Source organism: Spermophilus citellus (genome assembly GCF_964194105.1).
Source record: "Spermophilus citellus genome assembly, chromosome: 6".
Lineage (NCBI taxonomy): Eukaryota > Metazoa > Chordata > Mammalia > Rodentia > Sciuridae > Spermophilus > Spermophilus citellus.
Window position 1 is genome coordinate 395891 of NC_138187.1, and position 26665 is coordinate 422555.

The window sequence follows — 26665 nt, forward strand, 5'->3', positions numbered from 1 at the left end:
GCTCCTGGCGGCGCGCGGAGGCGGGAGAAGCCGGAAGCTGGCGAGCCCCTAGCCCCGCCCCATCCCCGCCCACATCAGGACCCGCCCACATCAGGGCCCGCCCACATCGGGGCCCGCCTACAACAGACCCCGCCTACAACAGACCCCGCCCACGGCTGGCCCCGCCCCACCCCGCCCTCCTCCCGCGCGCCCTCCTCGCGGCCGACCGCGCGCCAGCTCAGACCTCCCGGCTCCTCGGCGGTGCAGGCGGTGAGTGCGGCGCGGGCGGGGAGCCGGGCGCGGGCCGGAGCCGGGCGCGGGGGCAGCGGGCCGGAGCGGGGCCCCGCGGCGGCCGCACCTGCCAGGAGCCCCGGGGCGCGGCGCCGTCGGTGGCCGGCTGCCCGAGGGTCGCGGGGCGCGTGTGGGATCGAGCCGGTGGGGGACGCGGGGGTCGGCCGCGCGGGGTCCGGCTCCCCCGCCACGGCCCAGGGTGCCCCGAGTTGGGTGGGGGCCCTGCGGCCCGGAGCGCGCCTGCCTGCCCCGCGCCCCTCTCCCGAGAGGAAGCCCCGGGCTCCTCAGGAGAAGGCGCGCCTGGCCGTCGGGCGCGGACTCCGAGCCGGGTTCCAGCGCCGTCTCCCGGGGCTTGGGAGAGCCCAGCCAGCCACGAACCGGCGAGTTCCCACGCCGGGGCCATCCAAACGCGCCCAGCGCCGCCCACCGCCCAGGGGTAGATGCTGGCGGGCCCGAGGGGCACAGTTGTCGAGTTACCAGTGTCCTCCCCCGGGTTTCCGGGTCAGCGTGGATCTGTGTCGTTTGTGTTCTACTCGCAGCTCCTAAGGGTCAGGGAGGAGGCGATGGGGTCAGGCCGTTGGACCTTTGCTGGTCCTCTGGCTTCCTCATTTTTCCGGATAATGGAGCTGATGTCATTGACTGTTGGATCAAGCTGTCGTCGTGGGGAAATCCACTTTCTGGAAGCTTCCCACAGGGGGGTACATCCTTCCCCTGGGTGGGGAGTTGGAGCTCGTTCAAGGCTTCCTGGAACCCAGGTTGGGTCCTGTTCAGTAAAATTATGATTTGCATGAAGGCCAGCCCAGCACCTCCCCTGCCCTCCACCCTCGGCCCAGCCTTCTCAGAGTGGAATTTTAAAAACAGGACCAACCCAGTGCCTGCACCCAAGGTGGCATGTGGAACCACTCCAGTGTGTGGCTTTATCAGGTTGGATCAGGATCCAGAGGGCATCTGATTGCCTTACCTGTCACGGAGTGCCACCCCTTGGCCTGTCACCTAAATGTGGACCCAAGTCTCTAAGAAACATTTATTGTAGTTCACCTTGGGAGAGGCCCATCTTTCTCTTTCCTGCTACTTGAAGGCATTAATAATGGATGCTTTCATTCACATTTGAAAAAGTGTCCTTGTTGTAATGTTTTCGAGGATTAAGTGACTCAGTGATTGATCTAAGATGTAGGATCAATTTCTTAAGTCTCTAAGACACTAGATTGAAGTAATTCCCTGTTGTTGGCAAACACATTTCCCTTTGTTCTTCCTCTCGTGGCTTTCCTGAGCTGGCCGTGGGGAAGTAAAAAGTGCCCGGTGCACAGTGCTCCTGGGAGGTTCCTGGTCCTGAAGGCTCAGGCCAGGGATGGAAGGTAGGAGCGCACTGAAGATCCAGGGCTCGAGGAGAGGAGGGAGAGGAGGGAGGTTTCTTCCTGGTAGGTCTGAACCTATGTGCACTTGGTTCAAACAAGCAGAAGAGTCTCAGCAAAGCTGCAGAGGAGCTGCTGACCAGCCCAGGGTCAAGGACAGTAAAAGGGGAACCCTCACGGAGGAGGGAGCTGGGAGCCATTTCCAGGCTAAATTAATTTTCAAGATGGACAGTGCTTGCTCTGTTGCCGATAATCCAATCCTCCTTGCTGCCCGAGGAATGAGTAATGCTTCTTTGAAATTGGGCTGCTGCTTCTCGGGGACTTCAGATTCTCCCTGAAGAAGAGTTTTCCCTCAAGCCCCAGTGAGGGTGCAGAGAAAGGGATCCCTAAGAGGAGTCCTGGCACTGACTTGCCCTGTGTTTGGTTTTGCTATGACTGCCATGAAGGTACCCAGGGAGCCAGGTGGTCTCAGGTAGACAGATGTCCTCAGCTCTGCTTCTTGAGCCCGTGTGGGTTTTTGATGTTTCCGGAGTCCGTTGGCCACCCGTTGGTCTTCACTTGCTGCAGAATTGTTATTTGAGGTCAAGTGGCACTTTGCTGCGTCGTCATAATTTCATTTTATTGTTTGAGCTGGCATTGAGTGACACTGGGCAGGGGCCACAGCATCTTTGGAGCTAATGAAGATGACCCTTGGCTGCAGGTCCCTTCAGTAGAAGAATTCTCTCTAATTGCTTTGGGCTTCGGCCTCCCCATCCTAAGGGGACAGAAGACAAGTTAGAGAAAGCATCACAGGTTCATGGATCAAAACTTATGTGACAGGAGGCTCCTGAAGTGCAGAACCAAAGGCCCAGGGATGACTGCCCTTTGTGTGCTTATATTTGAGGAGAGATGGACGGGAACATGACTGGACAGGGGTCCTAGCGTCTCTTGGCAGACGGGGAGGCCCGGGTTCCTCTCTGGCCAGCTCTTTGCAGGTTGGGAAGGTGAGAGTGGTGTCCTAGGTCGTTGGGTGGCTGGCTTTGGGGGAGGGGTCTGTTTCCCTGACCCACCTTGGGGACCTGCCTGGTGTGGGGGGAGCTGAGAAAGGAGGACTGGACACTGGGCCTGGAGGGGAGAGACTGCTGCAGGCCCCTCCCCTGTCCTTCAGGCCAAAGTCCACAGCATGTCTGTGTGCCACGCCTTCTGTGGCCCAGCAGGTTTAAGGGGAGGGGTGCTAGAGATAGTGTCTGGGTGATGTGACAGTTCTCTGCTCACTGTCCCTGGGGGAGTTCATTCATTAGGATCCAGAGCCTGAGGCTTCAGGGAAAATAATGATGAGAATTCAAGCTATTTAGCTCCAGGAGCCTTAGAATTGAGAGTGTTCTTGGGTAGACAGCTTCATGTTGACCTTCTTAGGTCTTAACGTTGAACCCAGGTTTTTTTTTTTTTTTTTTGGTGGTAGTGCAGATTAAACCCAGGGGTGCTCTACCACTGAGCTGCACCCCCAGCCCTTTTTATTTTGAGACAGGGTCTTCCTAAGTTGCCCAGGCTGGCCTTAAACTGGCAATCTTCCTGTTTCAGCTTCCTGAGACCCTGGAATTACAGGCATGTGCCACCATTCCAGGCCCCGGGCTTCATGTACCAATATTTAAAAAAAAGAAAAAACACATTTAAAACTCAGGAGGCTGAGGCAGGAGGTGGGCAAGTTCACGGCCTGGGCAGCTTTGGGAGACCTTGTCTCAAAAGAAAATGAGAAAGGCCGGGGAAGTAGCTCAGTGGTAGAAGATGACTCTGGTATGCTCAAGCCGTGGTGGGAACAATTCAGAAATATTTCCCAAAGTGTGGAAGGTACAGAAGAAACTCAAGCCTACTCTCACCACGTGCATGAGACGGCACCGCTCCCTCATTGGGTGGCTTCTGCCTTTTGTCTCTGTGCTTGTTTTCTTTTTTTTTTTTTTTTTAAAGAGAGAGAGAGAGAGAGAGAGAGAGAGAGAAAGAATTTTTAATATTTATTTTTTAGTTCTCGGCGGACACAACATCTTTGTTTGTATGTGGTGCTGAGGATTGAACCCGGGCTGCACACACACCAGGCGAACGCGCTACCACTTGAGCCACATCCCCAGCCCCTCTGTGCTTGTTTTCCATGTAACTGTCACCAGGGTATGTAGGGTCGGTACCGCTGCAGGCTGACTCATGTTTCATCCGAAGCCATTATTTACGTGCAAAGGGGGGATGTGGTTTCACCAGGAATCCAGAGGGAAGCGGCCCACTCTGATTGTAGGAGCAGCTCGGTGGCCCCGGTTTCCATTCCACAAATCAGGGTAATTTGTAGTTCGGCCACGCTTGAGCCTGGCTTTAAGCTTGTGGTAACTTTATCTTTGACGGGGGAACGTATGGCCCTGCAGAAAGGCACGGAATTCAGAATTCTCTGAAGGATTTCACTGTGAGGTCCATGTTTTTACCATCGATACTGAATTTGAATCTGTTTAGGGTCAGATAAGCAGTTTCTTTCTCCCTTCCCCAGAGAAGATGGGAAGCCCATTTCCCCTTTGTGTGGGTCATTCCTCCTTCCTCCTCCTCCTTCAGGGTCAGTGTCTTTCACTCCTTGGACGTCCCTGGAACCAGACGCAGGTTGAATTCCATTGCAGAAATCTGTGGTTTTCAAATTACCAGCCAGTGGCCCTGGGTTGGAGAATTTTAAACCCTATTTGATTTCACCCTGCACAATGTGGAGATGCCCAGGGTTCATCCTAGCCGGGATCCATCTGCTCACATTGTTGTAAGAACTTGCTTCTCCCTGAAGGATCCTGAAAGACCAGGCCTTGGTGGCCTCCGCAGCCGTCTTCCTCCTTGTTTACAAACAAGGCTGTTTTCTGAGCACTAACCACTTGCCCAGGGGTGTCTTCCTTTTGCCCAGGGCCTCCCTCTCTTCGGGGTCATGCCTGCCATCTGCATATTCATGGACTCTGCCCAGGGTTTCTTTTCTGGGGCTGGGGGGCAGCAGGGCCCAGTGGAATTGAATCATTCTTTTTCTTTCTGGAAGAATTGATCTCAGAGGATTAAGTTGGTGGTTAAAAAGCTGCTTTATTTCCCCGAAGGCCTTGGCCTTTTTGTGTGTTGATCTGATACCTAAATCTAGAAGGCAGCAGGGGCTGTATTTATAGAAGCATTTACCACCCACATGTGGCCACAGCGACTTTGTGGGGGTTTTGACTGAGAGTTTGTGGGGGAACGGAAATGGGTGATGTCCCCGGCTTTGGAGGGTCCTTGGAAACCCTGTCCTTTTGCTAAAATTCTGGGTTTTCTTTTTCTTTCTTTCTTTCTTTTTTTTTTTTTACTTCCTCAATTACAAAAGTTAGAATCCTTCCCTTCCTCCCCCACTTAATCTTTGGCATTTAACTAAAGTATACTTTTAAAATACTGAGGGCAGGGGACAGAGCTCAGTTGGTAGACACACACACAGAGCTCAGCATGCACCCCCCCCACACACACACACACAATCTTTAAGTTTTTTATTTTTAATTGAGCTTGAATGCTTTTGGATGAGAGCAGTCTCCTCCAGTTCACCTTATTGTTTCCAGTATTTAGAAGTGTGACCCTGGAGGTAGTCAAAGTTTTGCTTATTTATTTGGCACTGGAGATTCAACCCAGGGGTGCTGTATCATTAAGCCACATCCCCAGCCTTTTAATTTTTTATTTTGAAACAGGGCCTCACTCAATTGCTGAGGCTGTCCTCCAGCTCGCAGTCCTCCTGCCTTAGCCTCCTGTGTGCTGTGATCACAGGTGTACACTGCCACGCCCGGCAACAAACTTTTTTTAAAAAAATATTTATTTATTTATTTTTTTAGTTATTGGCGGACACAACATCTTTGTTGGTATGTGGTGCTGAGGATCGAACCTGGGCCGCACGCATGCCAGGTGAGCGCGCTACCGCTTGAGCCACATCCCCAGCCCCCGGCAACAAAGTTTTAACGCTGGATAGTTTTCACTTGTGTACAGTGAATACCGAGAGGACCTCCTGCCCCACGCACTTCCCAGTGTTCACTTCTGTTTTTCTGTGCCAGAGTGCTGTCCGGGAACCGCAGGGCCTTCAGTTATTTTGTCTCCCAGTTTCTGTGGCTGTGACTGTTTCTGTTCTTCTCTGTTTTTCATGACCATGACAGTTGGGGAGTATTGATGAGGGATGTCCCTCAAATTTGGGTTGTATGATTTATTTTGGGTACGGGGGATTGAACCCAGGGGTGCTTTACCACTGAGCCATGTCCCCAGCCCTTTTTATTTTGGGACAGAATCTCGGTAAGTTGCATAGGGCCTTGCTAAATTGCTGAGGCTGGCCTCCAACTTGCAATCCTCCTGACTTGGCCTCCTGAGCCAGGTGCACCACTGTGCCCAGCTGTCTTCTGTTTCTTCTCCTGATTACACTGGGATGAGTGCTGGGGATAAAGACCACAGAGGTGAGGTCCCCTTCTTTTCCCACCCATGAGAGGGGACAGGATAGTGATGTGCACAAGGCATCACCAGGGACTTTGCCTTCATTACTAGGGTAAGGTGGCCTTGGCCAGTTTCTCCATCATAGGACTCCTCCTGTCCCTTTTCATAGGTGATTTTCTTGTAAGAGCCATTAGTCCAGCCTGGTCTCCAGAGGGGGACCAGAGATTGGTGAGAGATCGTGTTCCCTCTGGTGGAGGGCTAGCCACACAGATGATTCAGAGTTGGTTTTGAGGAAGAGTTGTTTTCCCCTCTATTAAAAAATAGACACTTTTTTTTTGTACTGGGGATTGAACCCAGGGGCACGTAACCACTGAGCCCCAGCCCCAGCCCAGCCCCCCACCCACTTTTTTAAAAATTTTATTTAGAGACAAGTTCTCTTTGAGTTGCTGAGGCTGGCTTTGAACTCCTGATCCTCCTGCCTGCAGAGCTGCTGGGAGACCGGCCGCTGCGCCCTGCGGACACTGTCCTTTCTTGTGCTGGGCCTTGAACCCAGGGCCTTGTGCCTGCTCACACGCGTCCCCTGAGCTCAACCCCTATAGCCCTGGGCACGTGGGGTGTGGACGTCGCGGGGCACCTGGAGCCCGCTCTGTCCGGTGTGCACGACTTCCCCAGGCCCGGGGTCCAGCCGTGGGCGTGCGGCCCTTCCCAGGGGACGTGGTGGGGGGGGGCGTGGTCGGAAGGGAAGGGACGCCGTCTGCCCCGCAGGAAGCCATCGAGCCGGGTGGGCGGGGCCTCCCGATGCCGGTGGGCGGGGCCTGCCCCTCCCTGCCCCTCCCTGCCCCCCTGCCCCCTCCAGGTCCTCCTGCCCCCCTTCCCCCGCCCCCATCTCCCCGTCCTCCTCCTGCCCCTCCCGGTCCTCCTGCCCCCCCTCCTGCCCCCTCCCGCTCCCCTCCTGCCCCCCTTCTGCCCCCTCCCCCTCCTCCTGCCCCCCAATCCTCCTGCCCCCCCCTCCTGCCCCCTCCTGGTCCTCCTGCCCCCCTTCTGCCCCCGCCCCCCCTCCTCCTGACCCCCAATCCTCCTGACCCCCCCAATCCTCCTGCCCCCCCCTCCTCCTGCCCCCTCCTGGTCCTCCTGCCCCCCCGCCCCCCCCCTCCTGCACCCCCAATCCTCCTGACCCCCCCAATCCTCCTGCCTTCTCCTGGTCCTCCTGCCCCCTCCCGGTCTCGCAGGTCCTTAAGTCTTGCTCAGGGCAAAGCTCTTTTCCATCGTTTTCAAAGCTGCCCCAGCGGACTGCCCGTGGTCACGTGGAATTTGGCCCAGCTGTGGAAGTCAGCAGATGTTCCTGCTGGACGCAGACTCCCTGGCCTGCTGACCTCCCACGCAGGAGGCAGGACGTGGTCCAGGGTTGATGCCTCCAGCATCAGGCAGAGCAGCAGGGAACTGTCTGCAGGCTTAGGATGAGCACGGTGAGGGTCCCAGCAGCCCTCGGAGATCTAGAAACTTGTGCCACCTCGGGGCAGGGGCAGTGGCCACTTAGGGGGAGCGATTCTGGGGAGCTAGTGGGCCTGAAGAGCAGGTGACAGCCCGTGACAAAGTCCTTCTGCATGTGATGTCATCTCCTGGATGATGGGTTCCTGGGAAGGGGTCCTGGGACTCTGAGTGGTTCTGCAGACTCCAGGCGGAGAGAGTCTCTCCCTGGGTTCCAGGGAGCCAGCAGGCAGGAGGCGGTCAGAGAGGCCCGGATCTCTTCTGAGCCCGACACTGTGGCTTAGACTGTCCACGGAACCTCTATCCCTTGGTTCTGTTGGGGTCCAAGTCCTCTGAGGCTTTGTAGAGCAGATCGGGGTGGGGCGGCCCCTGGCCCCTGGCTGGATGCTGAGGAGCCAGGGATGGGACAGACCACAAAATGCAGACCCAGCTGCTCTTCCTCCTCCTCCCTCCCTGCGTCTCTCTCCATCTCTCTGTCTGTCTCTGTCTGTCTCCAGAGAGAAATGTGGGCTGATCTCAGAAGGTCAGAGGCGTTGGGTAGTGTTTGCAGGGTCCGTGGTCTGGCAGGTGGTGAGACTGGGCGCCCAGTGCTGAGCACTTCTGGAGGGTACCCAGCCGTGGTCCAGCCTTGATGTGTGTTTACCCTGCCGAGCTGCTGGGTGGCTTTGCTGTGGGTGGTTTCTCTGGGTATTCTGGGTTTGGAGGCTTATTTTTAGGCTCTGAGCTCCCCTTCTTGGCAGGAGCTGAGTGCTTTTTTGGGGGGTGGTTTTAAGTTGCTCTTAAGCTGCTGGTTCTTGGATTAGACTCAAATCCTCTCGGGGTCTCCTAAGGCTTCTGGCCCCGGAGGACTGGTGTGCCGCCTCTGGGCTTCTGCCCTGGGGGCTCCCTGCCTCCTCTGCCCTGGGCCTCCAGCGCTGTTACTACTGACCCAGTTTCCCCTTGGTGGCCCTTCCCTGCCTTCCTGTTGGCTCACTGCTCCCCACATGGGCTCCCATATCCCTGGTGGTCCGGGAGGTGAAAATGGACGGTGACACAAAGCATGAGAAAAAGAGCTTTGTGTTGATAAACAGGGTGCTGCCTGTAGTGGGAATGGTAGACCGCGCCCCTTCTAGCAGATAGAGCGTTCCCCCTGTATCCCCAGGGGGTGGGTTCCAGGACCCCTCAGGTACCCAAGGCCATTGGCGCTCAAGTCCCTTATATAAAATGGCGTGGCCCTGTGTGGGGGCTCACGCCTGGAATCCCAGCTACTCTGGAGGCTGGGGCAGGAGGGTGGCAAGTTTAAGGCCAGCCTGGGCAGCTTAGTGAGACCCTGTCTCAGAATAGAAAGTAAAAAGAACTAGGGGCTCTGGAGGCTGAGGCAGGAGGATCGCACGTTCAAAGCCAGCCTCAGCAACTTAGCAAGGTCCTAAGTAACTCAGTGAGACCCTGTCTCTAAATAAAATATAAAGAAGGACTGGGGTTGTGGCTGAGTGTTAGGGCACCCCTGGAAAAAATAACTAAGTAAAATGACAAAGTATTTATATATAACCTACACACACCTCCTGTCTGCCCTAAATCAGCTCTAGATCGCTAATAATGAAGGTGGTTAGAATAGGTAATCAATGCAAAATCTAGGTAAATAGCTTTATGCTGCATTGTTTTGGGAATAATTGACCAAAAAAGCCTGAACACATTGAGTACCGATTTTTTTTTCTTCCCAAATATTTTCAATTCTCGGTTGGTTGGCTCTGCGGATGTGGAACCCAGTTAGGACCCGGAAGGCCAGCTGTAATTAGAAGCTGTAATCACTCTGCAAACAGGGAGGTACCCAGGCCAGGTGCTGGGTAGGGACATAAGACCCAGTCATGGGACCAAGGGCTGTGGTGACATCACTTTCACCAGGGCCAGGAAGAATGCAAGAGGGAGGGCGGGGGAGGGCCCAGACAGGTTTGCTGCCTGGGAGTGGGTGTCCTTGGTCCCCGCCCTGCAGCCCGGCGCCATCTCCTGTGTCTCCGGAGTGTTGCACACCTGTCCTATAGAGCCGTGCAGGGCACACAGGGTGGGTGTCCCCCACACTGTTCTGGAGTTTCCAGGGGACGGCGGTGCAGGAGGAACGCCTCTGCCTGGAGCAGCTCTTCCTGCTCGGCTCTTCCTTGTTCGCGGGGTCAGCTGACCGGCTGGCCCTGCTGAAGGACAGTGGCCTCCAGTCTTCTGTTATCAGCAGCCTCGCCCAGCGCTCAGTACTGTGTCAGGCACTGTGTCACTGCCCCCGGCTTGGGTCACCTTTGGTGCAGATTGCTGGAGGGGGAGCTCTGGGGCCAGAGGACTCGTGGCACCTCCCACTAGCCCTGGGGGAGGCCTGTGTGCTCCATCTGCACCCCCAGCTGCACGAGCTGTTGAGCACGTTGGGGTTTTTCCACAGGAACGGATGAAAAATGGGATCATGAGCTGGGCACAGTGGCACCTGTCTCAATCCCAGCAGCTTGGGAGGCTGAGGCAGGAGGATTGCGAGTTCAAAGCCAGCCTCAGCCACTTAGCAACTCAGTGAGACCCTGTCTGTAAATAAAATATTTTAAAAAAAGGCTGGGGGACTGGGGCTCAGAGGTAGAGCGCTCGCCTAGCAATGTGTGAGGCGCTGGGTTCGATCCTCAGCACCACATGGAAATAAAATAAAGATATCGTGTCCACCTATAATCAAAAAAATAGATATTAAAAAAAAAAGGCTGGGGATGTGGCTCAGTGGTTGAGCACCCCTGGGTTCAATCCTCAGTACCAAAATATATATATATATACACACACACACACACATACACACACACACATATACATACATCACAAGGTTGGTTGTGGTTTTTTTAAATCTTTGATTTCATAATAGTTTTGAATTTATAGGAAAGTTATAGATTAAAATTAGTACGGAAAGTTCTGAGTCTTTCTTTTTTGTCTTTGGTACTGGGGTTGAACCCAGGGACACTCTACAAGGGAGCTAAGGTCCTGCTAAGTTGCTGAGGCTGATCTTGAACTCAGTCCTCCGGCCTCAGCCTCTGGAGTAGCTGGGATCCAGCTGCCACCCGGCCCTGCCACCAGACGGCAGGGAGTTAGACGACCTGAAAGTCCACCTGGGCAGCTGTGGGGGGGTGGGCACAGCGAGGTGTGTGGTTGGGTCTGCTGGGGTCTCACCTGGGTCTCCCCCTGCTCCTTGTGAGCAGCTAAGCCGCGCTTTCCAGCCACCCAGGTCCCCCATGTCTGGACACACCCCTCTCTGCAGCCCTCAGGGTGTGAATATGTCGTTGGCCCATTTCCTAGATCAGGAAAGCCCAGGCCCAGAGGAGTGTGGTGCGTTACCCCGTTTGCACAGCCTGGAGGTGGCAGCTGGCTTGGAGCAGAGGGCACGGCCCAGGGCTCCGCTGTCCAGCACGGGGCTGCCTCAGGCGTCCTCTCAGCTTTCTCTTGGCCCCTTCCACCCCCCGCGGCCCTCACCTTCTTCTCATCCCTGAACAGCCCTTGGGGTGCAGCAGCCAGGCCTCAGCCCACCCCCTGCACACGGCCCCCTCAGAGATGGACAGCCTCCCCGCCTTACCAATGGGGGGGACACACGGCAGGCGGGTCTGGAAACCCTCCTGTTGGGGAGTCTTGGGCCCCAGGGAGCTGTCCCGTGACTCCACGGCCTCCGCTGTTCCCGCCGGGTTCTGCCCGGGCTTCGCGGGCAGCCTCCGGCCTTTACCCGCTTCCCTCTGGCCATGCCATCAGGTGGGGTGGGGAGGAAAGGGCCAAGGGTCCTTGAACCGCCTCCCTGTCCACCAGGGAGCCCCACAGAGAGGCCAGTGAGACCCCGAGCAGGCAGGCTGCGGGCTGTCCCCCAGGACATTCGCAGTGGGGCGCCCCCTGTGGCCCACCTGTCATCTGAGGGTGAGCCAGATGACACCTGTCATCTCATGGCCTCATGGAATCTGAGCGTGAGCCAGGGCTGGCTGCTGGTCTCCCTGGCCTTTGACTCCGCAGGTCTGCTCTGCGCCTCTTGCTGGATGGCCTGCCCTCGCTCCAGGAGTGTTGGCTGTGACCCCTGCTGGGGCAGGGAGTGGCCGCAGTCTTCTCTTTTTCATGGACCTGAAGCTGGGAATGGACGTTGGCAAAGCCAGAGACAAGAGCCCGTCTCGATGCTTGGAGACCGGGGCTTGCTTCCTTCCTGATTTTGTCTCGTCCCCCACGTCCCCCACGCCCCCCACGCCTGGACAGCCCATCGGGCCTGCTGCGCAGCCTCACAGCCCCAGAGTCCGGCCGAGAGGGGCCTTTCCGACGAAGCCTGTCTGTCTTTTTTCAGCACAGGACGCTCAACCTCTCAGCCACATCCCCAGCCCTGCCAGGTTAGGGCCTTGCTGAATTACGGAGGCTGTCCTTGAACTCGCAGTCCTCCTGCCTCAGCCTCCGCACCACTGAGATCGCAGGTGTGAGGTCTCAGGCGTGAGATGACAGGTGTGAGGTCTCAGGCGTGAGGTCTCAAGTGTGAGACGACAGGTGTGAGATGACAGTGTGAGGTCTCAGGCGTGAGATGACAGGTGTGAGGTCTCAGGTGTGAGACGACAGGTGTGAGGTCTCAGGTGTGAGGTCACAAGTGTGAGATGACGGTGTGAGGTCATAGGTGTGAGGTCACAGGTGTGAGATGACAGCGTGAAGTCACAGGTGTGAGATGACAGGCCTGAGGTGACAGGTGTGAGGTCACAGGTGTGAGATGACAGGTGTGAGGTCACAGGTGTGAGATGACAGGTATGAGGTCACAGGCCTGAGGTCACAGGTGGGAGCCACTGCACTCAGTCAGTAGCCATCTCCTCTGGAGCCAGTCGCCCACACTGTGGCCTTTGGCCTGGGGACCCCCCCCACGTTGCCCTTGGCTGGGCTGAGGCCCTCTCTCGAGGCTTCTCATCGCTGAAACGTCTTCCCTTGAAAACATGTTTCTCAGGTTCTGGGTCAGGCTCTGGATTCAGCCTGGGGAGATGGAGAGGGGACTTGGCCTGAGCCAGAAGGGAGGCGGACACTGGGTCACCAGGACAGAACATGACGGGGCGTCTGGGGACACCATGGTGCAGGTGCAGCGTCCAGGGGAGACGAGTGAGAGATGAAGTGGGCACCGAGGACCCCCAAAACCGGGACGCCACCACCCTGAAGGGAAGGCGCAGGCACGTGGCCGTAGGCCTTGGGGGCCCGGTGGGTGGACCTCAGGCTGGTGGCCAGGGCGCAGGCCTGTCGAGGCCGCTTGGGCTGGGGGCTAGGGACGTCGGCACAGCTCCTGGCTCCTTTATTTTATTGAGGTAAAATTCAGCATAACACGAAATGAGCCACTTTGAACCAACTGATCGGGGCACGGGTGACACCGTGTGGCCCCCACCTAGGTCTGGATCCAGAGGTTTCGCTCACCCCGTCCCCCTGCCTCGCCCGCAGCTGACGCGCTTCCTCCGTGGGTCCGGGTCCTGGGCTCTCTGCACAGGTGGAGATGGACCCCGCACTGGGAAGCCGTGCTGGTGCCCTCTTGCACCTCGGGACGCTGAGGTTCTTCCCAGAGGTGGCTTGGAGCCCGAGTGACCAGTGAGGACCTGGCAGGCCGCCCATCTCCGGGCTTCCCCAAACCCAGGTCTGTTCCCTTCAATCGGGGTTTCAGGCAGAACAGTGACCGAGGTGACATCCAGGTTTGGCTCCTCAGACTTGGAAGGAACCACTTCTGTGGGCACAGAGGGGCCTGCAGTGGGCACCTGAAGTAACTCTCCGCTGGCTATTCCAGAGGACCCTGGGCTGTTTAGACCTGCGTGTTGTCCCCCCATCCCCCAATACTGTCCCCCAATACCGGAGATTGAATTCAGGGCCTGGGCTCACCACTCTATCCCCAGCCCCAGGCTGGATTTTTTTTGGGGTACCAGGGATTAAACCCAGGGCCCCTAACCTCTGAGCCACACCCCAGCCCCGTTTTACACTTTATTTAGAGACAGGGTCTTGCTGAGTTGCGGAGGGCCTCACTAAATGGCTGAGGCTGGCTCTGAACTTTCGACCCTCCTGCCTCAGCCTCTGAAGCACAAGGATCGCAGGTGTGCGCCGCTGCACCCGCCGAGGCTGCACTGTCTCACCTGTCTGGAGGGGTCCTTTCATGGAGTTTGTTTCTGTGTCCTGAGTTTCTAGGATGGGCGCATCCATCTCAGTCCAGGGTTCTGAGGATTGCTGGGCCCAGTGGTGTGACTTCTCCCCAGGATTTTGAGGGCATCTGCCTCTTGTTTCAGCAGAGTAGTATAAAAAGCTGAGCCGCGCATGGTGGTGCACGCCTGTGAGTCCAGCCGCTCTGGAGGCTGAAGCAGGAGGATCTTCAGTTCAAAGCCAACCTCAAAAGGGGGACCCTGTCTGTAAATAAAGTACACAGTAGGGCTGGGGTGGGCTCAGTGGTCCTGAGACAGGCCCAGAGTGGTGCACACACCTGGGATCCCGGCCATCCAGGAGCCTGGGGTGCGTTTGAGGCCAGCCTTGGCCACCCAGTGAGGCCCTATATCAAAATAAAAGAGAGAGGGATGTGGCTCAGTGGTAGAGTCCCCAGAACCATAAATAAGTAAATGAATAAACTAACAAGGGGCTGGACTGGGGCCGGGTGCAGGTCAGTGGGCCAGGGCTTGCCTCGCCTGCACAAGGCCCTGGGTTCCACCCCCAGCGCTCTTGGCTGGGCTGCCTTGGGGGGCGGGGGTGGGGGACACCCAGGACGTGGCTCCAGGTGTACAGCTTTGGTCTCTCTCCAGCCTGAGCAAGAAGAACTTGGCGGGTGTCCACGCCTGGTTGATCCAGGCTCCTGTTTAGGAGGAGGCCATTTAGAATCGCAAAGCGCCCAGTGACCGTCTGGGAGGTCTTTTCAGTCCCCTCTGTCCAGGGCGCATGAAAGCCTGCGGTGAGCGGGGAGGCCTTGGACTTGAAAGGTGGGCTCCTTCTGGAGTCTGACCTGGGGGGCTTACGTGCTGGGCTGCCCACTGTGGCGGCCCCCCCAGGCGCTCTAGTGACTGGGTATGGGTACCAGCTCCAGCCTTCTCATGTTCCGCGTGACAGTGGACCAGAAGCTTAGCCTCTCTGAGCCCCAGTTCTGTCACTTGTCAGTGGAGGTGATTATAGTAAGTCCTGTCTCGGTGACGTACCGTGGGGGTGACGACACGGCCCCTTGGGGTAAAGTAGGGGCCCTTTAAGTTTCATTTTAGTGCGTTTGAGGATCCAGGGGTAGAGAAAGGTGGGTGGCATAGAAGATTGGCCCAGGCCAGGACCTCGGAGTCAGACAGGTGCCTGGTGAGGTGGCCGCACGGTGCCACCCAGCTGGCCTCACGTCTTCCCTGGTGGTGACACCAAGGCGTGACCCAGCGACAGAGTGGATGTGGACAGAGCCAGCCCCAGCTGTGGTTGGCCCCAGGACAGCAGAGGGGCCTGTCCCTGCTGCTCCCTGTAGACTCCTGAGGTTGTCATGGAAAGACTGGAGGTGCCTGGAGAAGAATGTCCAGATGTAGGGGACACCAGGGTGGTGTCCATGAAAGGTCAGGGAGAATCCAGGAGAAGTCGCCCCTGTGGGGATCCCAGGGAGTGCAGGGGTGCCTCTGGACAGTGGGCGACGTGGACAGAGTCTTGACGGTGACGGTGGCGTGTGGCCCTCCCGAACTCAGCTCTCCCCAACAAAATCTTATTTCTAGGTATTTCATTTCTCTTGTTGGGCAGAAATCAAGTTATATTTAAATTAGCTAATTAAATTTAAATAGAATTTGATTTTCTCCTTGGGGCTGAGGACGCTGCTGGGACCAGGATCCGGGAGCCACTCGCCCCCAGATGTCCCCCAGGGCCTGGGATGAGCCCCGTCATCACCCACGACAGGGCCCTTCCTTGAGCAGATGCTCCAGGCCTGGAAGGTGGAAGGTTGGCCTAGAAGGTCCTCAGCATCTGCAGATGAGAAAGTGCGGCCTGGCCGGCGGGCAGGTCAAAGTCCAGATCTGCGGGTCACCAGGGCCTCCTCTCCCACAGCGGAGGTCCCCAACCTCTGGGTCTAAGGCATCTTGGAAATGTGGCCCTGGGCTGAGAAAGTCCCACCGGCGCAGGCCCTGGCTAGGCAGCTGCCCAGGTCACATGCCCGGGGCCACGGCTTGGGGTCCCTCTGGTCCCGTTTCCCATATCGAAAAAATAGATCTGGAATGTCCCTCTCCAAATTTGGAAATGGCTAATAAAAGAGTTGCCCAGAAACGGAGAAGACAGACGTCTCTTACCCTTTTTATGTTCTCTCCCACTGTGGGGAGGCATGGGGAGGCTGGGCGCGGAGTCTGTTCTTTAGGAGGACAGTGGAGGGCCACCTCAGGGTCCTAATGACAAAGGCAAACAACTGGGACAGGGGAGGAGACCCTTGTTCCTTTATTCCCCCACGAGGCTCCCGTAACCATGGCCACCTGGACTCCACCGGGACTGCCCTGCTTGATCCGTGGGGTGACCGCCCTGCCACTGGGCCACCAAAGGGAGTCCCGGGGCTGCATGTGCGTGTGGCAGGACTGTGGCTGTGCTGTTTTGCTCCCGAGGCCTTCTCCAGTCTGTCCTGAAGAGGGGCAGCCATTATCCCGCTTGCAGGGCCCTGGGCCTCGGGGCTTTGGGTGGTGACTGCGGGAACCTGGGAGCCTGGGGCGGGCCTGGGGACGATGGCCAGGGCTTGAGCAGATCCTTCTGGGGCTGGGAGAGGTGAGTAGGTGGCCTCCCGTCCCCTGGGGGAAGCCAAATTAAGACAACCGAGGTGGTGGCCGGGGACAGGACGGGACAGCCTTTCCTAGCTTCGGGGCCTGGGCGGAGGAAGGCTGTGGAATTCACTTAGAAAACTTTTGAACCAGTGGCCTGTGGGTGGGTGGTTTTTACAACTCTGCTGTGGCCCTGGTTTTTCCCAGATTTGTAAATGCATCTGATGCCAAAGCTGAGCTGGGAAGGGCTGGGACAGGGACGTGGCCCTGGCCAGCGGGGTGGGGGTGCTCAGGGCAGGAAGACGAGCGCCTGGGGAAGCCCACACCCACACCTGGGTGTCACACTGTGGTGGCCGGGTCCCCTCCTCCTGGCGGCCTGCGCAGCTGGGAGCCTGTTGAGTCACTGGGCAGTTTGACCCGCCGTCTGCACAGCCTGGACGCGGGGACCCTGTCCCCTCCCGCAGCCGCAGCCCACACTGATATTTCAGGCACACGCTGGCCTTATCTGCCCTTGTCATTTTGTAATGACTCAGTCCTCGTCAATCACGTGGGCTGGTGTGGGCCTGCCTTCCTGTGACAGGAAGGGACGCGCATCCTGCACGGCTCTGTGCGCCGCGGGAGGTGGCCACTGACCTGCTCCTGGGCTGGGAACTTGGGCGAGGCTGTCGCTGGGCGCGGGGTGCTGGGGCCACCCGGAGCAGCGCCCCGGGGACACGGCTCTGGGGCTGGGGGGCTGGGCTCCCGGTTGTGGGTGGGCGAGCCGCCACACGCCTCCCCTGCGCACAGCCCCCCACAAGAGCCCCCTGTGGTCTTGTGGAAGTCCCCCTCCGGCCCGATGCCCGTCGCTCCCTCTACACCCGGGCTGGGGGCCTCCCTGCTTCTCTCACAGACCTGGCCATCTGCCTCCCAGGCTGAGTCCCTCGGTGACCTCCCTGGCTCCCGTGGCTCTGAGCACTCTTGTGAACAGAAACGCCGGTGACGCGGCGTGTTTAACAGCCGCTTTGTAAAGGGGTGAAGTTGACAGTGTGTTTCACAGACCTCCGTAGATCTACACCAGGGTCCAGCATAAAGCATTATCGTCGTCCGGTGCTAGGGATCGAACAGAGGCTGGACCGCCCAGCCACATCCCAGCCCCTTGCTCTTTCCTTTGGGGACTGGGTCTCACTGAGCCGCCCAGGCCGACCTTGAACTTGCGATCCTCCCGCCTGAGCTTCCCAAGTCACTGGGTCCTCTACACCAACTCGTTTCTGCCGGGTTCAGAGCCCAGGTGTGATCTGCGTTGACACCCCACGTCGAGTTGGAGCTTTTGACCTGTACTCAAGAGTTCACCAGACTTATTTAATTTTTATTTTTCAACATTTATTTAGTGAAGATGAATACACAGTGTCTTATTTATTTATGGGTGGTGCTGAGGATCGAACCCGTGCCTCACCCGCGAGGCGAGCGCTTACCCCTGAGCACCAGCCCAGCCCCGTTCCCCAGACTCCCTGCTGAGAACCAGCTCGCACTCCCAGGTTGTCCCAGACTTAGGTGAGGAGCTTTCTGAGGGTTGAGCTACTACGTTGGGCTTTTAGTAGCGGGTTCTGCTAGGTTGATCCTGTACCACGGAGCTACACCCGCAGCCCCAGTTTTTAATTTCATTTATTTATTTATTTTAAAGAGAGAGAGAGAATTTTTTTCAATATTTAATTTTTGTTTTTTTTTAGTTTTCGGCGGACACAACATCTTTGTTGGTATGTGGTGCTGAGGATCGAACCCGGGCCGCATGCATGCCAGGCGAGCGCGCTACCGCTTGAGTCACATCCCCAGCCCAGTTTTTAAACTTAAATCGCGCAAACTCAGATGCACTGACCGCGTCTCAGGCACACGTCCACACCTTGTGGCTGCCACTGCACCAGCCAGCGCAGCTGGAGATGATGCAGGTCCTGGAACAGGAGGCTCCTCCAGGATTCTCCCCCTCCCCCTGGGCTTCCCGAGACTGGGGGGAGGCGCAGGCTTGCCCCGCGACCAGGCACCCGCCCTCCGCTCCATCTTTCCTGAGACATGTTTGAATGGCTCTTCTAACACAGCGGCCTGGGCCCTGCCCAGCTGGGAAAACAGCCACACAAAGGCCAGCACTGTCCCCTCCAGCTGCCCCCTGGCTGCCGGGCACCAGCGTCAGGCAGAACACACCCGGGCGCAGGGATGTCATTCTAGGTGGCAGCCGCTCTGCCAGGGGTGGGAGACCGTTTTTTTTTTGCCCTCACAGCTGCCCGGGGCTTGCTTTCCTGAGTGGACCTGGCGCGGGCATGTTGGCTTTTTCAAAAACTCTGACGTGCAGAACAGGGCCCGCCTCGCCTGGCACAGCCTGAATCTGCACCAGCAAACCCAGGACGCCCCAGGACTCCCTTCCACCTCCCGTAGACTGTCTCCCTCCCCCGGTGTCAGCGCGCCCACAGGTCCCCCCGGGGTCCCTGTCTCCTGGGCACCGTGCACTTGGGACATGGGGCTTCTGCTCGGCACTCTGACCTGGAGAGTCTGCAGCTGGTGTTTGGAGGACTTGAAAGAATTAGTGGGAACCATGGGGTTAAGAGAAGAAATGGGGCTGGGGCTGGGCTCAGAGGCCGAGCCCTCGCCTCGACGTGCAGAGCCTGGGTCCTTCCTCAGCACCACATAAAATAAATAGAATAAAGTCATTGTGTCCACTACAAAAAATAAGTAAGAGGAAACGGCCAGGCGCGGTGGAGCTGGCCCAGGAGGCTGAGGCAGGAGGGTCACGAGTTCAAAGCCAGCCTCAGCAAAATGGGAGGCGCTGAGCCACTCAGTGAGACCCTGTCTCTAAGTAAAATGAAAGTGGGCTGGGGACGTGGCTCAGTGGTGCGCGCCCCTGGGTTCAGTCCCTGGTGCCAGGTGTGGACGGCGACCTCTCGTGGGGGTGGTCTGGTCATGGTCGCCGAGGCTCTCATGCTGACTTTGCTCTTGCCTCTGGAGGCCCTCGTGGAGAGCGTGGGTCTTGCAGGGACAATGCCCCCTGCTCTTGGACAAGGCTGGACACGTCACTTCTTCATAGCAAGGGGACGGCCCTTGAACTTCTCACCTGGTGTCTCCTGTTTGTGTTTTAGATAAGATGTCGGTTCCAGGACCTTACCAGGCAGCCCCAGGGCCCTCCTCGGCGCCAACCGCACCCCCATCCTACGAAGAGACGGTGGCTGTTAATGGCTACTACCCAACGCCTCCTGCGCCCGTGCCTGGGCCGACCACGGGGCTGGTGGCCGGCCCGGATGGGAAGGGCATGAGTCCGCCTTCGTATTACACCCAGCCCGTGCCCGTCCCCAACACCAACGCAAGTACGTTGCCCCCTTGCTGTCCCTAGCTCTCCGCCTGGCCTGTGGCCTGGGACCAGGAGGGTCCGAGTGCAGTGCTGGGCAGGTGACTCCGTCCCCGACCCCGAGAGGTCACGTGGGGTTTCAGACCCACGCTGCGAGGCCCCTGGGTTTTGAACAGGGATAGATCCCAGGGGTGCGCAGCCACCGAGCCGCACCCCAGCCCTGTTTTTCTTTTTATGTTTATTTTTTAGTTGTAGGTGGGCACAATACCTTTATTTTGTTTCTGTGGTGCGCTGAGGATCGACCTGGTGCCCCTGTGTCAGGCGGGCGCTCTGCCTCTGAGCCCCAGCCCAGCCCTCCCCTCTCTGGGTGGTAGTCAGGGCCTCGGCCTCCCCAGGCCCGAGAGTTCTTGGGATCGCGCCCAGGCACCACGCCTGCCTCCGACCTGCCACCCCAGGGGGATTTGGGAACGGGAGTTTGTGGTTAAGGACCCACTCTTCCTGCTGGGGCTTGAGAGCCCCCGTCCCCTAGGCCAGGGCGTCCCCTAGGCCAGGGCGTGGGAAGGGAGCAAGGCTGAGGTGGCCCAGGAGAGGTGGGTGGGCAGCACCCTCCCGGCCCCTCTGTGCAGGTGGTGCCGCTGCCCTGCAGGGCTTCCTGCGCGGGGTCTGATCCAGGGAGAGGGAGGGGAGGGTCAGCCTGTCCAGGTCACTGAACATCCTCAGCTGCTCATTTGTAGGGCAGGCCTTGGCGAGTCTCCACCTCAGTGGAGTGTTAGAAAGGAAATCAGGGTTCCTGAGCCCAGGGAGAGCCTGTATCTGTGGATAGGCAGCTGTGCTGGGGAAGAGGACAAGTGACCACTGTAGACATTCAGGACACCGTGATGAGCGGGCACGGTGGCACACAGCTGTCGTCCCAGCAGCTTGGGAGGCTCAGGCGGGAGGATCGAAAACTCAAGGCCAGCCTCAGCCACTTAGCCAGCTCCTGTATCAGGATTGAAGGAAAGGACTGGGGTGTCACTTGGTGGTAGAGCACACCTGGGTCCAATCCCTGTGCCACCAAAAACAAGTAAATGAACAGATTTTGTGGTGATGAGTGACTTATCCCCGGACCAAAGATGGACTGAGTCTTCTTCACAGGCTTCAGTGCCCCCCTGGGAGGAGGACCTGGCTCTAGGTCCAGTGCTCTCTGGGCAGTCCCTAAGTCCCCAGAGCAGCCTCACCCGTGGCCTCCTGAGGACATAAAAAGGAGAAGTCACTTGACCAGAAACCCGGGCTCTGATACCTCGAGTGCAGCAGTTCCCTTCCCAGAGCCATCTTGTGATGGCCACATGCGTGTGCGTGGGGTCCCTTACGTCACCTCAGATGCCCTCCTCGTGACCCGGGCTGCAGCCATCCCTCAGAGCTGGGTGCATGGTCCCTGCTCTCTCCTGATGACTGCCCTGTCGTGGACCCTGGGACCCCCATCAGGGGTCTGTGAGGCCGGGCCTGGTGGCACACGCCTGTCAGTGGGTGCTCCTGGGTGCTGCATCGGGCAGACCTGGGGCAGGGCCCGGGATCCCGCTGTTCTCAGTGGACAGGGCAGTGGGAAGACCTGCTGCCCCGTCTCCTGTGTGAGGTCTCGAGAGCCCTGGAGTCAGGTCCCCCGAAGCTGCCCCATTTCCTCTACCAGCTTCTTTTTGGTGGTGCTCTCCCCCGAGCCCCCTCCCAGCCCTTTGTATTTTTTATTTTGAGGCCGGTCCACTAGGTTGCTTAGGGCCCGGAGGAGTTGCTCAGGGTGGCCTTGAGCCTCTGCCTCCCGGCCTCTGGGATTGCAGGTGTGGCCACTGCCCGCTGTCTCTTCCTTGACGTGAAACCTCCAGACACACAATCCTCGACCTTTAGGAGGCAGCTCTAACATCTAAGTCCTGCCCCACGGGCCCTGGCGACGGCCGTGCCACGTTTCTGTATTCCACTGCCCTGGGACCTCCTATAAGTAGAACCACGACATTTTGTGGTGGCTGGCGCGTGCCACCCTGCCCAATGTCCTGGAGGTCATCCACGTTGTGGCCAGCGAATGTGGGAGTCTCCTTTTTTGAAGCTGATGTCCACCACCTGGACTGACCACGTTTAGCTGATCCGATTGCCAGCGGACAGACCCCCCAGCCTCTGGGTGGGCCAGGTGTGAGGGCGTGGCCACCTGTATCCCGCCTCTGGGGCGTGGCCATCCTTGTCCCACCTCTGGGGCGTGGCCAGCCGCGTCCCCCCTCTGGGGCGTGGCCATCCTTGTCCCACCTCTGGGGCGTGGCCATCCTTGTCCCACCTCTGGGGCGTGGCCAGCCGCGTCCCGCCTCTGGGGCGTGGCCATCCTTGTCCCACCTCTGGGGCGTGGCCATCCTTGTCCCGCCTCTGGGGCGTGGCCATCCTTGTCCCGCCTCTGGGGCGTGGCCAGCCGCGTCCCGCCTCTGGGGCGTGGCCATCCTTGTCCCACCTCTGGGGCGTGGCCATCCTTGTCCCACCTCTGGGGCGTGGCCATCCTTGTCCCACCTCTGGGGCGTGGCCAGCCGCGTCCCGCCTCTGGGGCGTGGCCATCCTTGTCCCACCTCTGGGGCGTGGTCATCCTTGTCCCGCCTCTGGGGCGTGGCCATCCTTGTCCCGCCTCTGGGGCGTGGCCAGCTGCGTCCCGCCTCTGGGGCGTGGCCAGCTGCGTCCCGCCTCTGGGGCGTGGCCAGCTGCGTCCCACCATCTCGCCCCGAGCCCAGCCGAGGTGTCTCCCTCCTCCCCACCAGTTGCCGTGCAGACCGTCTACGTGCAGCAGCCCGTGACCTTCTTCGACCGTCCGGTCCAGATGTGCTGCCCGTCGTGCAGCAAGGTGATCGTGACCCAGCTTTCCTACAACGCGGGCGCCCTCACCTGGCTCTCCTGCGGGAGCCTGTGCCTGCTGGGGTGAGTCCTGCGCGGGGCTGAGGCTGGGGCCAGGGTGGACCCAGGGCCTGGCCCCGTAGGCCATCGCTCCTCCCCTGGGCTGCACCCATCCCGTGGGAAACGGGGCGCATCCCTGACCCATCCCCACTGGACCCCCGCCCCTCCCTGCTGCGTTGCACCCCAGATGCCCCGGGGTGCAGATCCCGCCGGCTGGGAGCCCCGCACCTGAGCGTCCGCCCCTCCTGCAGTAGGGACCCACCAGGGACCCACGGGCTCCTGAGCGTCCGCCCCTCCTGCAGAGGGACCCAGCAGGGACCCACGGGCTCCTGAGCGTCCGCCCCTCCTGCAGAGGGACCCAGCAGGGACCCACGGGCTCCTGAGCGTCCGCCCCTCCTGCAGAGGGACCCAGCAGGGACCCACGGGCTCCTGAGCGTCTGCCCCTCCTGCAGAAGGACCCACCAGGGACCCACGGGCTCCTGAGCGTCCGCCCCTCCTGCAGAGGGACCCAGCAGGGACCCACGGGCTCCTGAGCGTCCGCCCCTCCTGCAGAGGGACCCAGCAGGGACCCACGGGCTCCTGAGCGTCTGCCCCTCCTGCAGAGGGACCCAGCAGGGACCCACGGGCTCCTGAGCGTCTGCCCCTCCTGCAGAAGGACCCACTAGGGTCCCCAGGCTCCTGAGCGTCTGCCCCTCCTGCAGAAGGACCCACTAGGGTCCCCAGGCTCCTGAGCGTCCGCCCCTCCTGCAGAAGGACCCACTAGGGTCCCCAGGCTCCTGAGCGTCTGCCCCTCCTGCAGAGGGACCCAGCAGGGACCCACGGGCTCCTGAGCGTCCGCCCCTCCTGCAGAGGGACCCACTAGGGTCCCCAGGCTCCTGAGCGTCCGCCCCTCCTGCAGAAGGACCCACTAGGGTCCCCAGGCTCCTGAGCGTCTGCCCCTCCTGCAGAGGGACCCAGCAGGGACCCACGGGCTCCTGAGCGTCCGCCCCTCCTGCAGAGGGACCCACTAGGGTTAGGGGTTCAGTGACCACTCCGCCTGCTCCGAGGGCGTCATATCTGAAGATCCTGGGGTCTGCTCTTGGAGAGGAATCGGAGGGAACACCTGAACCCACCCAGCAGGCTCCGGGCCTCTTCCCGGCCACGGAGCTCTTGGGAAACCACCGCCCAGTTTTCCCTTGAAGGAGAGTGGTCAGGAGTTGCTCTCAGGAGCCCTCTGCTCTTGGGCAACTGCCACGTCCTCGTCGTGTGCTTGTGACATCAGGGCAGGAAGGAGCAGTGTTTCTCTTCCTTATTTCAAAGAGGGGCTCGCAGCCCCAGAGAGCTGACTCCCCTCCTTGAGGTCAGGCGCTGCTGGGAGACCGACCTGTCCCTGGCCATCTGATCCCCCGCCTGCCCATCGGCTCCCCCATGGCCTGTGGATTTCCCTCCCTGGACAGAAAATGCTACGACTCCGTTAGCCCGGGGTGTTTACATAGAATGAAACTTTGCCGGCACTGGGCACTGCACGGTGGTGCAGGCCTGGATCCCAGTAACCGGAGGCTGAGGCAGGAGGTCAAGGCCAGCCTCAGCAACTTAGTGAGGTTCGAACAGTTTAGAGAGACCCTGCCTCAAAAACTAAAAGGGCTAGGGGTGCAGCTTAGTGTGGTGAGGTTCCCTTGAGTCCAGGGCCAGTCCCCACACAGACAAAGCCAAAACCCTGAAAGAAACAAACAAAAAACCTCTGGAATGTCATCTTTAAAAACAGGAAGACACAGAGTAGAAATGAAGATTGCAAGTCAGCCTCTGTGATCTCGCTTTCGAGATCGACACCGACTTTCTGTTCCTCCCTCTGTCTTCTTAAATGTGGCAGAGTAGGGCCAGACCCCCTCACACCAGCTGTGTGACAGTGGGCAGGTGACTGTGCCTCTCTGTGCTGGCTTTCCCCATCTGTGAGCTTGCCTTGGGATGTGTGGTAGCGTCACCTCCAAGTGGTGGCTGCCTGGATTTGAACTTTGTACTGAGGCAGGGAGGAAAGAGGAAGTGTCTTTCACAAGACAGTTTCCTCCTCGGAATGTTTCTAGAACCCGGCTCTGCCTTCCTGCCAGGGGCTGAATTTTATCGACATTTTTGGTGACTTGGCAGCTGCCTTTCTGTCCTCTGCCTCTAAATGTGACCACCACGTTGACCACAGCAGCAGGATCACACAGTGTGTGTCTTTCGTGATTGGCAGTGACCGGGTTGGTTCCAAGGCTGCAGGAGTCCTGCTGTGTGTGTGGACGTGGTCACCTGGGGACACCTGGCTGCAAGGTGGTGTTGGGATCTCGGTTTGGTTGCTGTGTGAAGAGATGGATGGGACCTGGGCCTGGAAATGGGCCCACGTCTGAGTGAAGGCAGCCAGTCTCACTCGTTCGGAGATTCCCTTCGGCAGTTTTCTTGCTTCAGAGCCGAGTTGAGTCGCTGGGTGTCACTGTGCAGGCCTGTAGTCCCAGTGACTTGGGAGGCTGAGGCAGGAGGATCACATGTTTGAGGCTAGCCTCAGTAACTTAGCAAGACGCTGCCTCAAAATAAAATAGAGAGGGCTGGATGTGGCTCAGTGGCAGAGCACCCTGGGGCCATGAAACAAACAAAAGAGTCCCCAACACCTGCTGTCTGCTTTTTACAAAAACAAAAACAGCTCACCGACCTCCCATCTGAGATTCTGAAAGATGCTGAATGCTCCCAGGTTTGGAAATTGGCCCCGGGGAGGCGTGGTGTGGCTTGGTGTAGGAGTCTCCCGACCCCCATAGACCCTTAAACTACTCTCTCACGATCCCGGAGGCCAGAAGCCCAGAGTCAAGATGACAGCAGGGCACGCTGCCTCCAGCCACTCTTGGGGAAGAGCTGTCCTCGCCGCCCCCCGTTTCTGGTGGCCCAGGTGCTCCTGGCTGTGGCTGCTGCACTCCAGGCTCGGCCTCCGCTGTTGGAGTTGGGTCTTTGTGTCTCTTGGCCTTTCTTCTTTGCTGAATTGCTGAGGCTGGCCTTGAACTTGCGATCCTCCTGCCTCAGCCTCCAGAGTCTGGGCTTACAGGAGTGCCACCGCGCCGTTTAGCCTTTCCTCTTCCGAGGATGCCCGTCACTGGGTTTGAGGGCCCATTCGGATGACCCCATTTCAAATGCCCTTTCTTAGTGCCCCCAGGTTCCCAGGTGTCAGGACGCCGGGCACCACCCCACCTGCCGCGGCTGCTGACGTGTGGCTCCTTTTGTCTCCCCAGGTGCGTGGCCGGCTGCTGCTTCATCCCCTTCTGCGTGGACGCCCTGCAGGACGTGGACCACTACTGTCCCAACTGCAAAGCCCTCCTGGGCACCTACAAGCGCTTGTAGGACTTGGGCACCCTGGAGAGCGTGCAATGCGCCGCAGGAGGCCACCCTGGGAGAGGCCGCCCGGCCTCCTCTCCGCAGAGTCCACCTTTGATTCTTCTTTTGGGGGGAAAACGTCACAAAAGCCCAGATCTCCAGACCCATAAACTGCTGCTTGGAGTCCGCCCAGGACAGGCAAAGACCGTGACCTGGAGCTGGCCCCAGGGAGCCCGCGACCCCAGGTCGTCCCGAATGGCTGTGGCCGCTGGCCGCCCGCCATCCCTGGGTGATCTGCCACCGGCTGCTCCTCCTCCTGCCTCAGTGGCCTTTCTGGTGGTGGCTCCGACTCCGAAGCCCCGCCTGCCTTACCTGAGAGACTGTCCTGCCCGCTCTGTGCCCAGTGCCCAGTGGCCTCCCCTCCCCGAGGACAGGATCTTGCCTTACGACTTCGTGGGCTTGGCTTTTAGGTTCCGTAATCGCAGACGCCTGTACCATCAACTCACTTTAATCCCTTGATTTTTTTTTTTTTTGTTAAGTGCAAGGAAAGGCCATTTGCGCCCACCAGGCACACCGCGAGGCCCCAGATGCAAAATAAAAGAAAAACGCGGCTTTCCTGCCCTGCCGTGCTGTGTCTTGGTGCAGATCCTGCGCACACGTCGCAGGAGGGTCCCCGGGGAGTGACTGTCGTGATGGTTTTCAGCCTCCCTGCGCTTCCCGCACTCGGAACCTGACTTGTGGGGAGAGCACTGGGGGTTGAACCCAGGGGCACTGACCACTGAGACCCACCCCAGCCCTACTTTCTGTTTTATTTAGAGACGGGGTCCCACTGAGTTGCTTAGCGCCTCACTGTTGCTGAGGCTGGCCTTGAGCTCACGATCCTCCTGTCCCAGCCTCCCGAGCCCCTGGGATGCAGGTGTGCGCCACGGGGCCTGGTTGGA

General features: G+C 58.9%; 1 protein-coding gene across 1 annotated transcript; it reads left to right on the forward strand.

The window, feature by feature from the left end:
• Window positions 1–163: 163 nt before the first annotated feature.
• LITAF (lipopolysaccharide induced TNF factor) lies at window positions 164–26335 on the forward strand. Its single transcript, XM_081299084.1, has 4 exons — window positions 164–249; window positions 19312–19536; window positions 22280–22436; window positions 25643–26335. The coding sequence occupies exons 2-4, from the start codon at window positions 19317–19319 to the stop codon at window positions 25749–25751; spliced, it is 486 nt and encodes a 161-aa protein (XP_081155210.1). The 5' UTR covers window positions 164–249; window positions 19312–19316; the 3' UTR covers window positions 25752–26335.
• Window positions 26336–26665: the final 330 nt, after the last annotated feature.